The 11,936-nt window shown below is 35.0% G+C and overlaps 1 protein-coding gene across 1 annotated transcript; it reads right to left on the bottom strand.

Moving 5' to 3' along the window:
* Window positions 1–469: 469 nt before the first annotated feature.
* LOC127087096 (uncharacterized protein YKR070W) lies at window positions 470–4,951 on the bottom strand. Its single transcript, XM_051027950.1, has 12 exons — window positions 4,711–4,951; window positions 4,517–4,620; window positions 4,401–4,436; window positions 4,127–4,200; window positions 3,597–3,637; window positions 3,416–3,487; window positions 3,105–3,306; window positions 1,784–1,879; window positions 1,612–1,679; window positions 1,117–1,318; window positions 961–1,044; window positions 470–883 (listed from the first exon to the last, which is right to left on the bottom strand). Exons 1-12 carry the CDS (start codon window positions 4,821–4,823, stop codon window positions 827–829), a joined length of 1,149 nt encoding a protein of 382 aa, XP_050883907.1. The 5' UTR covers window positions 4,824–4,951; the 3' UTR covers window positions 470–826.
* Window positions 4,952–11,936: the final 6,985 nt, after the last annotated feature.

Genomic DNA, 11,936 nt, shown 5'->3' with positions numbered 1-11,936 from the left:
TATATTTTACACAGACTGAAAATGTCACAAATAAACATTGACTGGTATGTCGCAAATGTCTCCTTCTCCAGCTCTACATTCAGACGAACGTTGAAGCTCAACAACTTCTTCTCACTCAAAGATATTAAATACAAATTCCACCATCTCTTATCTTATAGAGATAATCGAAGAATTGTGAAACTCGAATATCGTTCCCCATCGATTGACAACGGAAAAAAATGATATATGTAATTCTAATTTTATGTTATAAATTTTAATTTCATTATGAAAAATTACATGATTTTGACTCTACTACTGATGTGTGTGTTACAAAAATGTTATTACGAAAAAATTATAAAAATGCATCTCCCAAATAAAAACAAAAAAAATGGCATACCTCAAAATGACCTTTGTTAAATGTATGTTGGAATACGTCCGGAAATACATCTCCAAAAACTGAAATTTTTTCCCATGATGTCTAAAAAATATATAGATGCATAAGAAATCCACTTAAATAGTGTAACTCCCGAATTACAATTTTCCAAGTTTATTTGTGAAGAATGCCCTCTTTCTAATTGTTTTCTCCCTCAAAGTACGGTTGAGGGATTAAATAGTGTAACTCCCATCCAATGTTGAAATAAATTTACAACTTAAGTGTAGTTAAATTAAGCTGCCAACATAAAGCTTTCCATCAGGAAAAACAACAAACAAGTGGGAATGGGAAAATAATCAATTACACGTTGATCAAATGAATGGATTATGGCAGAATTAAGCCATAAATTATTGCATAGATTTTTTTTTTATCATTAACCCTTTCTACTAAAAATCAGAGCCTTTGCAAGGTAAACTAAGCGTATTCCTTTGTCAGGATGTAGTCCACAGCTTCTTCCACAGTGTCAACAACCTGCAGAAGAGAAGTTGTATTATAAATTTATAATAACCACCATCCGTAAACACTGCAACACTTTGTCATGATTTTACCAGATCTGCTGGAAATTTGTCATGATTTTCCTTCCCCTTGAAGACACCAGTTCTCGTGAGAATAGAAAACCAAGGATGCCCAGTCTGAAATGCAGTATTTTCATCAGAAGCATTTTGTAAGCAAATAATTGTGAATTCCAAATTCAATAGATATACCTGTCGTGCCCCTCTGATGTCCACTGCAGGATTATCTCCAATCATGTAAAGTGTTTGAAAATGTTGAGTGTTTTTATGATTTATGCCATTGAAATCTTCATAGACTCGGGGCACATGTTGCTGTAACACAGTTGCTGCATTCTTGAATACAGATGGATTTGGTTTGCCAAAACATGTGTACTCCAGGGAATGAGGATGAGTCCTGCAGATAGAGGGTTTCTCAGTCACAGGTGAATGTTTTTGAGACTAAATATGAATTAAATTAGCGCATATGTGGTGACATATCTAGATATTGGATTGTAGAGGCAATACTCATATATGAAGTTGTCGGGACATAATATTCGAATAATATATAATATGTTGTAGCCGCTAACTACAATGTCCCCACGTAGATCTGTTATTGCATATGTGTATGTTCTGAAGTATCCAAGTTAATGAAACTAAAGTAGAGAACACCCATTAACAATAAGATGATAATAAGATGATAAGCCTTACCTATTGAAGATGGATTCTAATGCAATCCTGAAAGCTCCCATGCCCAGACGTTCAGAAGGAAATTTAGTCTACCTTTTGCAGAACCTTGTTAGTGAGTATAGTAATATAATATTTTAAATGGGATTTATATAATCTGCATCATAAGTCTTATCTATAGCAAACATCAACCAACCTGGTATTCAAGGTCATCATTTGCAAAATATAATTGTGGTTGCATTCCAACATTTCTTCCAGGAAGCCCTCCCGTTTTCAAGATGTCGCATAGAACCTGAATAAGAAGTCTTGGTCAGTTCATAGATCCATCGATTTCATTCATAAAACAAAAAATATAAGAACTTTTAGAAACCAGAAAGAAGTAGAGAATTTTGTTATTTGTTCTCAGCTCTTAGAAACAGAAGCCAAATTAAAATTCAAATGTGATTAAACTTAATCTAGTAAAGTGAATAGCAGCTTGAAAGTGTCAACTGTCAAAATAAGTTAGATGTTATTCTTCTCCATTTTGGTTCCCTTGTAGAATATTGTCATTTCTTTTGATCAGGCTATGAGTGAAGACAAAGTCATGGACCAATAATAGCCGAAACACAAACTACTTAATTACTTTCACAAGGAAATTCCTTTTGCACAAGACACGATGTCTAATATACAAAAACTTCAACATAATTTAGTCCAACACAGGTTCATTTTGCACTATTAAACATTCCAAGGGGATGATGGCTTTGAGCCCTAAAGCCATCCAGTAGGTAACAAAAAAAGCCATAAGCAGTTATGTTCCTTTTCAAGAGAGAGACCAGGTGAATTAATAATCTAATTGTTTTGTTTCATTTTAGGTACAAATCATGTTGTGAGAAAGAAATAGCTGCACAATGATTTAATTTTCCATTAACTTTTCAATGCTTATTTTAAAATCTGTTTGATCATACCATTACTTTCGAACCTGTGATCAAGATTGTCAAACATGATAATACTCTATGCAGACCAGACCAGATCAGAAAGAGCATAAAATTAATAAGTTTAAAATCAAAGGAAAATTTGACAAACCACAATGAATTTGTTCATGTTTAAGTGCTACATCCACGAGGCCAATATTTTGTGCACTATGGAGTCTTGTCATTCAGTTGGAGTCTTTTGGATTTTATAAAAACACTAAATAGCTTATATGTTAGGCAAGTCTAGTGAAAAATGACCATTATGTTGTAGACTTGATCAACTGTCCTCTAAAAATTGCTTATCAAAAAACAAACAAAAAAACTGTCCTCTAAATCATAACTCAATATGAATCTACCTGAGTTTGCGCAGAAACAATTTTCTGAGTGAGTTAGCTTAATTTTGATACCTAAAGTTGTTCGTAAACTCAGTTTTATGAAAGTTTGACAACAATGCATACAAAAAAGCCATAGAAACTATGATCCTGAATGTCCCTCAAAATATGCAGGAGAGGAAAAGGAAAGTCAATTGATGTGGAACAATCATATAAGATTGTTGTAATCTGTTACCTGTATGTCCCTGCTCCAATCAACAGGATCACTAACTATGAATGCTGCTTGAACCCTTTCAGAGAAGACATCAATTTGTGAACGACTCTCATCAAACTTTGGATTCTGAGTAGCAGCCAGCTTGGTTGTCCATTTCTTGTATGGTGCCAATGGATCAATGTTTTCAAAGGACGATGCATATTCATCAATTGAGATAACATTTCTGAACATAAAAAACAAGAACAAAGTAATAAGACGTTGAAAATGACATTAGATTGATAGCTAAATAAAGTCATGAAATATCAGACAAGACAATTATCTTAAAATCTTACTTAAAACCATATTCAGACATCACCGAAGCTGGTTCCCCTTTTCCCACAGCAACAACGAGTTTATGCTCAAATCTGTAAACTAAAGTTCTATATGATAAATATAATGCAATGGAATAATTGCTGGTTTCAGTTTCAGCATATAACCATATACAGCCAGTTCAGATAAGAAGCACACATATACCTATCGACCAATTGTCTAAATGGTGAATGGCCCTGCAAAACCTGCATAATGATCACACTCAATTAAGGGCATAACCTCAGTAATATCACAAAAAAGAATTTAGGACAACAATGTCAAAAAGTAGTCCCTAGTTGCGACGTTTTAGATAAAACGCCTGCAGGAAACAAAAAACTAAACCACATGTATTGTATATACTATATACATTACTGTTATCACACACGGGAAGAGAAAGAATCATCACTTACTATATAGCACATTTTGAAAATCAATAATTTTAAATTATACTAAGAGCATCTTCAACGGAAAAATTTAAAGAAATTCATTTTGGACTGCATAGTCACCCGATACAATAAGCCCCTAATATGCCACATCTTACCTAAACAACTCATCCATATCCTGTTCCAATAGTTTAATTTCTAAACAATCTTTAAGCAATTCATTTTATAAAAGTTGAAATTTCATGCTTTCCTGAATGTGTTCTTTTTTAATCAATAAAATGGGATAAATAAAGCATAACTCTTGCAACAAACCTGAGAAGGCGAGACGCTTAAACCCAGCAATTCGCTAAGCTCAGAGGCTCTTTTAGGTTCAGGAATGCCACCACCTTTGTAAAAGATAAAATCAAAATAAGCAATGCATCATTTCCAAACAAAATATTCACCTAAACCTATTGCTGGCCAATGAATCACTGATTGAACCTAATTCATGCAAATTGGAAATTTCATAAATATTTGTATCTATCTAAACCTAATTGCACCAAATGCGAGTTTCAGAAAAAATGAAATAAGAGTAAGAAGTACTAACCATTGGTAAGGAAAACGTATGGGATTTTCAATCTACCTAAGAAAATAAACAGATGAATAAATTAACGAGTTAACGATTGTAAGTAAGAAATCTGTAAATTAATTTTTCTTGTTTACCTTCTGCGTCGTATAATTTTCTCAACGCTGCCGGAGATCCGCCGACGGGAGTGTTACCGAGGAGAATGACGCCGTCGATGTCGAAAGCAATGCCGAATGATGGCCTGTTTAACAGTACGAAATCGGTTATAGTTAGTAGATAAATGTAAGAAAGGAAAAAAAGAGAGATGAGGTTTGTTTGAGGAATGACGAACCGTTGGGATTTGCGAGAAAAAGAGCGGGGGAGAATGTGAGAAAACGCGGCGGTGTGGTTTTTGGATTGGGTCTGTTGTCGTCGCCATGCTTTGGTTAAGAGACGGAAGCTCATGGTTTGTTCGGAATCAACTGATTGCTAACTGTCGATAGCAAAGAGTTTGTTGCTCTGTTCAATGGTGGACAGGCCAGATGTCTTAAACGGGCCGGTTCAAGAAACAGTTTAGAATTCTTTTTATGTCTTAAGTAGCAAGCAAAAGTAAGGATTAGTGCTATATCAATGTGATTCAACGATCTCTGTGATTTTAAGCTTGGGTTTGCAAGGTTTGAAAGCGTACAGATGCGAAAAGTAAAACATATGCACAATTAAATTAACAGAGAGAACTCGTCAGGAATGAATTTCATCCACATATCTAATACGCAAATTCATCAATCAGTTGTACACAACCTAAAAGACTTATCAATATCATCACGTATCACTCACATCAGTGTTCATGTATGAATCACTGATGAGAGTTCTACCGTATTGTCTAATTGATGATCTATCATCCTATCAAACAATGTAGAGCATTAAGATTCGATACTCACGCGAATGTTAAACTTAAATCTATGTCTAGAATTTAGTGTCTAACAAGTGATTATCTGAGATCTAGACTCGAAGAGTATTTCTCAATAACGGTTCAAATCAATATATAAATAAGTAAACAAGGATACATTGATATAGATTCATAAAATAGATCGTATACAACGCCATGATTAATAAATATACATACTATCAAAGTAAACTTACATACAATTCCAACAAGAAAGGTACAAATAGAAGAATGAAGATGAACAAGAATCTTTCCACGTGTCAAGTAGATTGATGCAAATACTATTCTGAATCTTCAAGATTGCAACCCCTAATGTTGTTTCTAAGCTACTCTCCACAAAAAATGGGGTTGATGAAAATGGGGTTAAAAGTTCCCAAAACCATAACCTAAAAATTTGATTTGGTCCTATTATACAAATTGGATTTTTACTGTCTCACCCGGCGAGTGGGGACTCGCTCGGCGAAAGTCACTTTAAGAGCCTTCCATATGACATAAACACATAAAACTGTCTTCAAAAAAATATCTTCACTCTCCCGACGATCAAGACCTCGCCCGGCGAACCCAAAACCACAAGCCCTCGTCGGGCGACCAAGGCAAGGTTTCCCCTAGAATGTTTCTGTTTTGTCTCGCCCCGAGCTCGCCAACACTCGCCTGGCGAGCTCGCTTTTCCTTCGCTAACTCTCACCTGGCGAGCATGTTGAAACTTCATATCTTAGTTTTGTTCCTTGTTCTTTGTTTTGTGTCTTTTCCTTTGGTTTCTTGCACCATTTCCTGCACACTAACACACAAATCAAGGATACCAAAGTCAATTGTAATTTATATAACATTTGTGGCAAACATGGGGAATTAGTCAATGAAACCGCAAAATAGTTCAAAAAGTGTCAAGTTTTTATATATCAATTATAGCCCAATTTGACACTCATCAGATGGGTGTTAATATCTTCATGTACCTACAAAATAGAAAATGAGTTAGGAAAACAGTGCTCAGGGAAGATTGGGATCCTCATGCCTACGTATTCTCATAGTGCAATGAGAAAGTCAGAGCCTCTTAGTTCGTGGAACCAAAGAGAGAAATGGGAAAAAGAAAGAAAATGATCACCAAGGCTTCGCGTCCTCGTGCCTATGTATCCTCGTAGTGCAATAAGGAAGTCAGAGCTTCGTAGTTCGGAGAATTAAGTCTGAAAGAAAGATAGATTGCATGTGGTGTTTAAACCGGAAAAAGGCTAGAAACTGACTAAAGTGATGTTTAAACCAAAGGAAAAAGAAGTAGAGAAATGGGTGTTAACCATGAAGGTGATTAACCCAAATTGTGGTGTCATAACCAAGAACAGAAAAATAAAAGTGGTGTTAAAACCAAGAAATGGGTGTTAACCATGAAGATGTCAACCCAAATTGTGGTATTTAAACCAAAGAGAAAAAGAAAGTGGTGTCAAAACCAAGAAAGGGGTGTATAACCATGAAGGTGCCAACCCAAATTGTGGTGTTTAAACCAAGGGGAAAAGGAAAGTGGTGTCAAAACCAAGAAAGAGATGTATAACCATGAAGGTGTCAACCCAAATTGTGGTGTTTAAACCAAAGGGGAAAGGAAAATGGTGTTTAAAACAAGAAAGGGGTGTATAACCATGAAGCTGTCAACCCAAATTATGGTGTTTAAACCAAATGGAAAAGGAAAGTGGTGTTTAAACCAAGAAAGGGGTGTATAACCATGAAGGTGTCAACCCAAATTGTGGTGTTTAAACCAAAGAGAAAAAGGAAGTGGTGTCAAAACCAAGAAATGAATGTATAACCATAAAGGTGTCTATCCAAATTGTGGTGTTTAAACCAAGGAAAAGGGAAAGTGGTGCTTAAACCAAGAAAGAGGTGTATAACTATGAAGGTGTCAACCTAAATTTTGGTGTTTAAACCAAAGGGAAAAGGAAAATGGTGTTTAAACCAAGAAAGAGGTGTATAACCATGAAGGTGTCAACCCAAACTGTGGTTTTTAAACCAAAGAGAAAGGAAAATGGTGTTTAAATCAAGAAAGGGGTGTATAACTATAAATGTGTCAACCAAAATTGTGGTGTTTAAACCAAAGGGAAAAGGAAAGTGGTGTTTAAACCAAGAAAGAGGTGTATAACCATGAAAGTGTCAACCCAAATTGTGGTGTTTAAACCAAGGGAAAAAGAAAGTGGTGTTTAAACCAAAAGATAGTTGAGATGGAGAGCCACAGAGCTAGCTGCAGACTTGACACTGAATTGCACTAAATTCTATGAATAAATGTGAATACTCTAGGCAACTATGGTCTACACCCTGTACACAAAGGTTTTCTAGAAAAGGGTAGGAAATATTCCCTCTCATCATTCCCTATTGCTTAAGGCTTATGGCATAAAACGCAATGCATGATCATACAAGGACTAACCTAGGGACTCATTGTTAGGTAGCCCAAGAGAATGCCATATGGGTGCAGGAGTGTACTTAGCCTAGGTCTCATTGTTAGGTAGCCCAAGAGTAAGCCATGTAGATTCTAATGTATGCTAACCTAACAAGATGAATGTGATAGGCAGAGGCATAAGGTAATGCATAATAAATAAGATGACAAGATCACAAGTTCAAAAGTTCAACAGGTGAACAAGGTGGAAGTGATTAAGAGTTCAATGAGTCCATGGTCACTCCAAATTAAGCATAGGTCTAAGTCTTAAGTCCAAAGTACAAAGTCCAAGGTCCAAAGTCCAAACTATCACTTCAAGTCAAGCATATGTCTTAAGGATCAAGTCTATTCATTTTATCATGTTTTGATTCATTGAGATTGTCAAGCAAACCAAACACAAGATAAGAAGCATAAGATGAATAGATAAGATGAATAATGTATGAAGTGAGATGATGAATAATGAGACATAAAAGTAAATTTCATAAAGTAAAGGCACAAGAGTAAATTTCATAAAGTAAATAGCAAGAATAGAAATTGCAAGAATTGTAAAATGTTAGAGGTTTATCAGTTAGATGTTAGGTGTTAGATGTAAGAGGGAAAATTCAAGTCATTATATTGGGATCATCTATCAACAAGTCAAGGGACTCAAACATATGTTACACCAAGGGATGATCTATCACTAACTCAAAGTGCCCAAAATATGGTCAAATGGCCATCTATCAACATATTAGATTAAAGAAGATTGAATCAACCAAGGGACAATCTATCAGTGATTTCAAATGTTGAAGATTTGATCAACCAAGCAAGATCATGAGCCAAGTCAAGAAGATATCAAAAAAATTGAATTAAAAATCAAATTAAAATGAAATAAAATGATTTAAACTTGATTAAAAAATAAATTAAAAGGAAAATTCCAAACCATAAGCAAAACAATGAATAAATGACTAAAAAAATTACACAAAGTCTCAAATATTGCACATGAATAGATCTCAAAAGTTGGATGCAAAAAGGTTTTTAAATAATTGAAAAATAATTTGTAAAAAGAAATTAAAAATAAAATGAATTAAAAATATTAATAAATGAAAAAATGATTTTAAAAATTATGGAAAAAAGTATGCGATGCAAAATATTTTTAGAGACTCTATGTAAAAAATTTGGATAAAAAATATTTAAAAATGAGAGAGAAATTAATTTGGAAATAAAAGAAATGAAAAAATTACAGAAAAAGAAATTAGGGCGCCAACGACTACTAGATTCAAAAAAGGCACGTGGAAGGATCAGATTGGTTGGAATCAAACATTTGGCACCAAGGGGCGCGGACCAGACTCCATCTTCAACATTTGCTCAATTTCTTCAAATCATGAACTCGTATTTTTAGCAACGCCCAAGCATGAAGTTAGCTTCCCAACATATCATCGTTCATGTCTCCCTGCATCAGAGCTATTGATTGGCTCTGAGCAAGGAGAATTTTGCTCAAGAACACGAAGAACCCTAAGTGTTTAAAGTAAAATTAAATGACTAATACAAAAGATAAATTAACGGTAGAAGATGGCTTTTGATCAGCAGAATAGTGTGAAAAGAGTGGTAACTTGTTTGCTCAAGGATTTAACTCATAACTACCTTTCTAATTGAAGCTTCGAAGGTCAACAATGGCAGAAATAGGGAGCACGATGTGAGAGGTTTCAAGGCAAAGTGATAATGTGGTTAGTTTAAGATGATGCTGATGAAGCTTTCTGGGAAAATATTTAAGGTTGAAAGAGCTTGAATTAAAGAAACCACAAACTAGTTTTAGAGTGATATCGGGTTCAAGTGAGGCTGTTTTTTTGGCTATTCAAGATTGGAAATCAAGGAAAAATGATCCTCTACATATAACAAATGAAATGGGAAGCTCACACATGCCAAACAGATCGGAATTCATGTGAATTAGGGTTGAAAATTTGGCAAATGATGCTCGTGTGAAGTGAGGCATGGAATGTGGGAATTAATGATGAAACATGGTTGTTTTGTGTTGCTTTACACGCGTTTTAGAAGTAGAAACAAGTTTCACATGTGCAAATGGTCCCAAGATTAGAAATGATCTGCAATTGCAAATTTTGGGCGTCATGCAAAACAGAGTTCAACATGCCCTGTTTGAAGCTAGGCCAAATGGAATCCACTCGTGCATTTTATGGTTTTCTTTGTGACTTTTGTTCATCTCAGTGTCATTAATTGAATGCAAAAGAATCACATCAAGAGGAGGCTTGAGCTAAAAATGGCAAGTGTTGAAAGTTGAGGTCATGACATGCCTTTTAGGTCAGGCATTTGGTCAAGCAGTCTTGGCACATTTTAGACATCTTGAGGCCCCAAGTTTATGACACCATAACTTTTGATTCCCTCGTGCATTTTGAGTCAATCGAACTTTGCTATGACCTTGACAAAGTTCAAAAGTAATGAGACCAAAATAGTGCTTGAGCTGAAAATGGCATGGCTGTCAAGTGGGGGTCATGAAAAGGTTTTGGCCCATTTTGGCAACTTATCCATTTCCAAAATTGAGGTCCTTAAGGGTTAAACTAATGCTTGAGTCTTGAAGCAAATCTGTAGAGGAACTCATTAGTAACATTTGGGTCAAAGAATCTTATCAATTGGTTGAAAAATGAAGAAGTTATGGGGTTTGGACCAAAAGTAAGCCATACTTGCAAATTAGGTCAACCAAACTTGTGTCAACTTGTGCAAACTTGAAGTTTTCTTGCATCCCAAGCCAAAATGATGATGGAACAAGTATCCCTTAAAGAGAACTTGATTAAGGATTGAATGATATTTGAGGAGGGCTTGAAGATTGGATGAAATGGCATGGAAATAAACACATGAACCACTCTTGAATCAATGAACTACACTTGCATCTTTCTTGACCAAAATGACCTCTTGTTTTGTCTTGAATTGAGGCATGAACACATGCATGAACAAATTAACAAACAAGTATCATCTCTTATTGATGCTTTGGTTACTTGATAAGTGAATCAAAGTGAAACAACCATAATGTTAAGATTAAACAAAGAATGTGGCCATGCTTGTGAATACATGACCAAACGAAAAGGTTATGCTAAAGTTATGATGATGCATGATATGATTTCATGTATGCAAATGAAACTAATAAAAAGTTAGGAAAATGGAGGGTAAATTTTGGGGTATGACAATTGCCCCTATTTAATCATCTTAAACCTGAAGGTGCAAATTGTGTTAGTGTTTCGGGTGTTCAAGGTAGAAGAGGATTAAATACATAAATAACCGAAAATTTATCCGTTGAAAAGGAGTTGTGTTGAAAGGTAAGTGTAATGAGAAGCAATTAAACTTGCTAGTTTGGTCTGTTGGGGATTGACTAAAATATTCCGCCGGAGAGATAGATCAGATGCAAAGAGAAATGCTTGATATGCATGATGTATGCAATGTATGATTGTTTTCATGATGCACATGCAATACGAATTATTGGGCAGCAAGGTGAGGCTTTTCTATGGTGAAAGGTAGACTTTGACTCGTCAGTATACACACTAGAGAACATGCAATGTAGAGCTTTTTATTATTACTGTTGCTGGTACATTCCAACTGGCTAAGGACTTCCATCTGACTTTGCTTGGGGAAAACAAATGTTTGGTCTAACTGAGTAGTTCTGTTCGTGCGGCAAGTGCTTACTGTAGCCTACAGATCGTCCATTGGGGAACTTTCAATAGTCAAATCAATGCATAAATTGTTTCTCTTGATTTAGCTTTTATTATTCTTAAAGTTTTATAGTATTATGTAATCAAGATTGGCAGTTATTTTGTAAACAAAATACAAAAAAATAAAAGAACTAACTAAATATTGACTGAATTTCATTGATTGTGAAAATTTTGTACATATGAGGTGTGTACAAAGATGCAAAAATCCTTAAAGAGCAGTTTGAATTTTTTTTAAAAACAAGGTAAATGGAAATGGCAAATTTGTTTGATTTTCCAATGATTACAACATTGGTTGTTATTCACTGTAGCACTGGGCTCTAACACTTTGCTTTGGTTGACGATGATTGGATTAATCTGATACTATTTGAAGTCAAGATGATGATGAGATAAGCTCAAGAGACACAGTCAAATGCCTTTATCCCTAACTTTTGCATGAAATTTTTATTCTTTTGTCCACTCGGATACCCATTTTTGCCTAAGTCGGCCTTTCGGGTTTTTAACTTAGTGGGCTTGTATATATATTTTTTTGTTTTATC

The sequence above is a fragment of the Lathyrus oleraceus genome, chromosome 5 (genome assembly GCF_024323335.1).
Source record: "Lathyrus oleraceus cultivar Zhongwan6 chromosome 5, CAAS_Psat_ZW6_1.0, whole genome shotgun sequence".
In the NCBI taxonomy this organism is placed as follows: Eukaryota; Viridiplantae; Streptophyta; class Magnoliopsida; order Fabales; family Fabaceae; genus Lathyrus; species Lathyrus oleraceus.
Note: the sequence above shows the minus strand (reverse complement) of the source record. Positions and strands in the feature narration are given on the sequence as shown.

Bases quoted from the DNA above. Each gene is read 5' to 3' on its own strand.
- LOC127087096 (XM_051027950.1), bottom strand. From the start codon at position 4,823: ATGAGCTTCCGTCTCTTAACCAAAGCATGGCGACGACAACAGACCCAA. The intron at 3,488-3,596 runs GTATATGTGTGC...TTTAGTTTACAG, and splicing joins TTTAGACAATTGGTCGATAG to ATTTGAGCATAAACTCGTTG. The intron at 1,680-1,783 runs GTTGGTTGATGT...TGCAAAAGGTAG, and splicing joins ATGATGACCTTGAATACCAG to ACTAAATTTCCTTCTGAACG.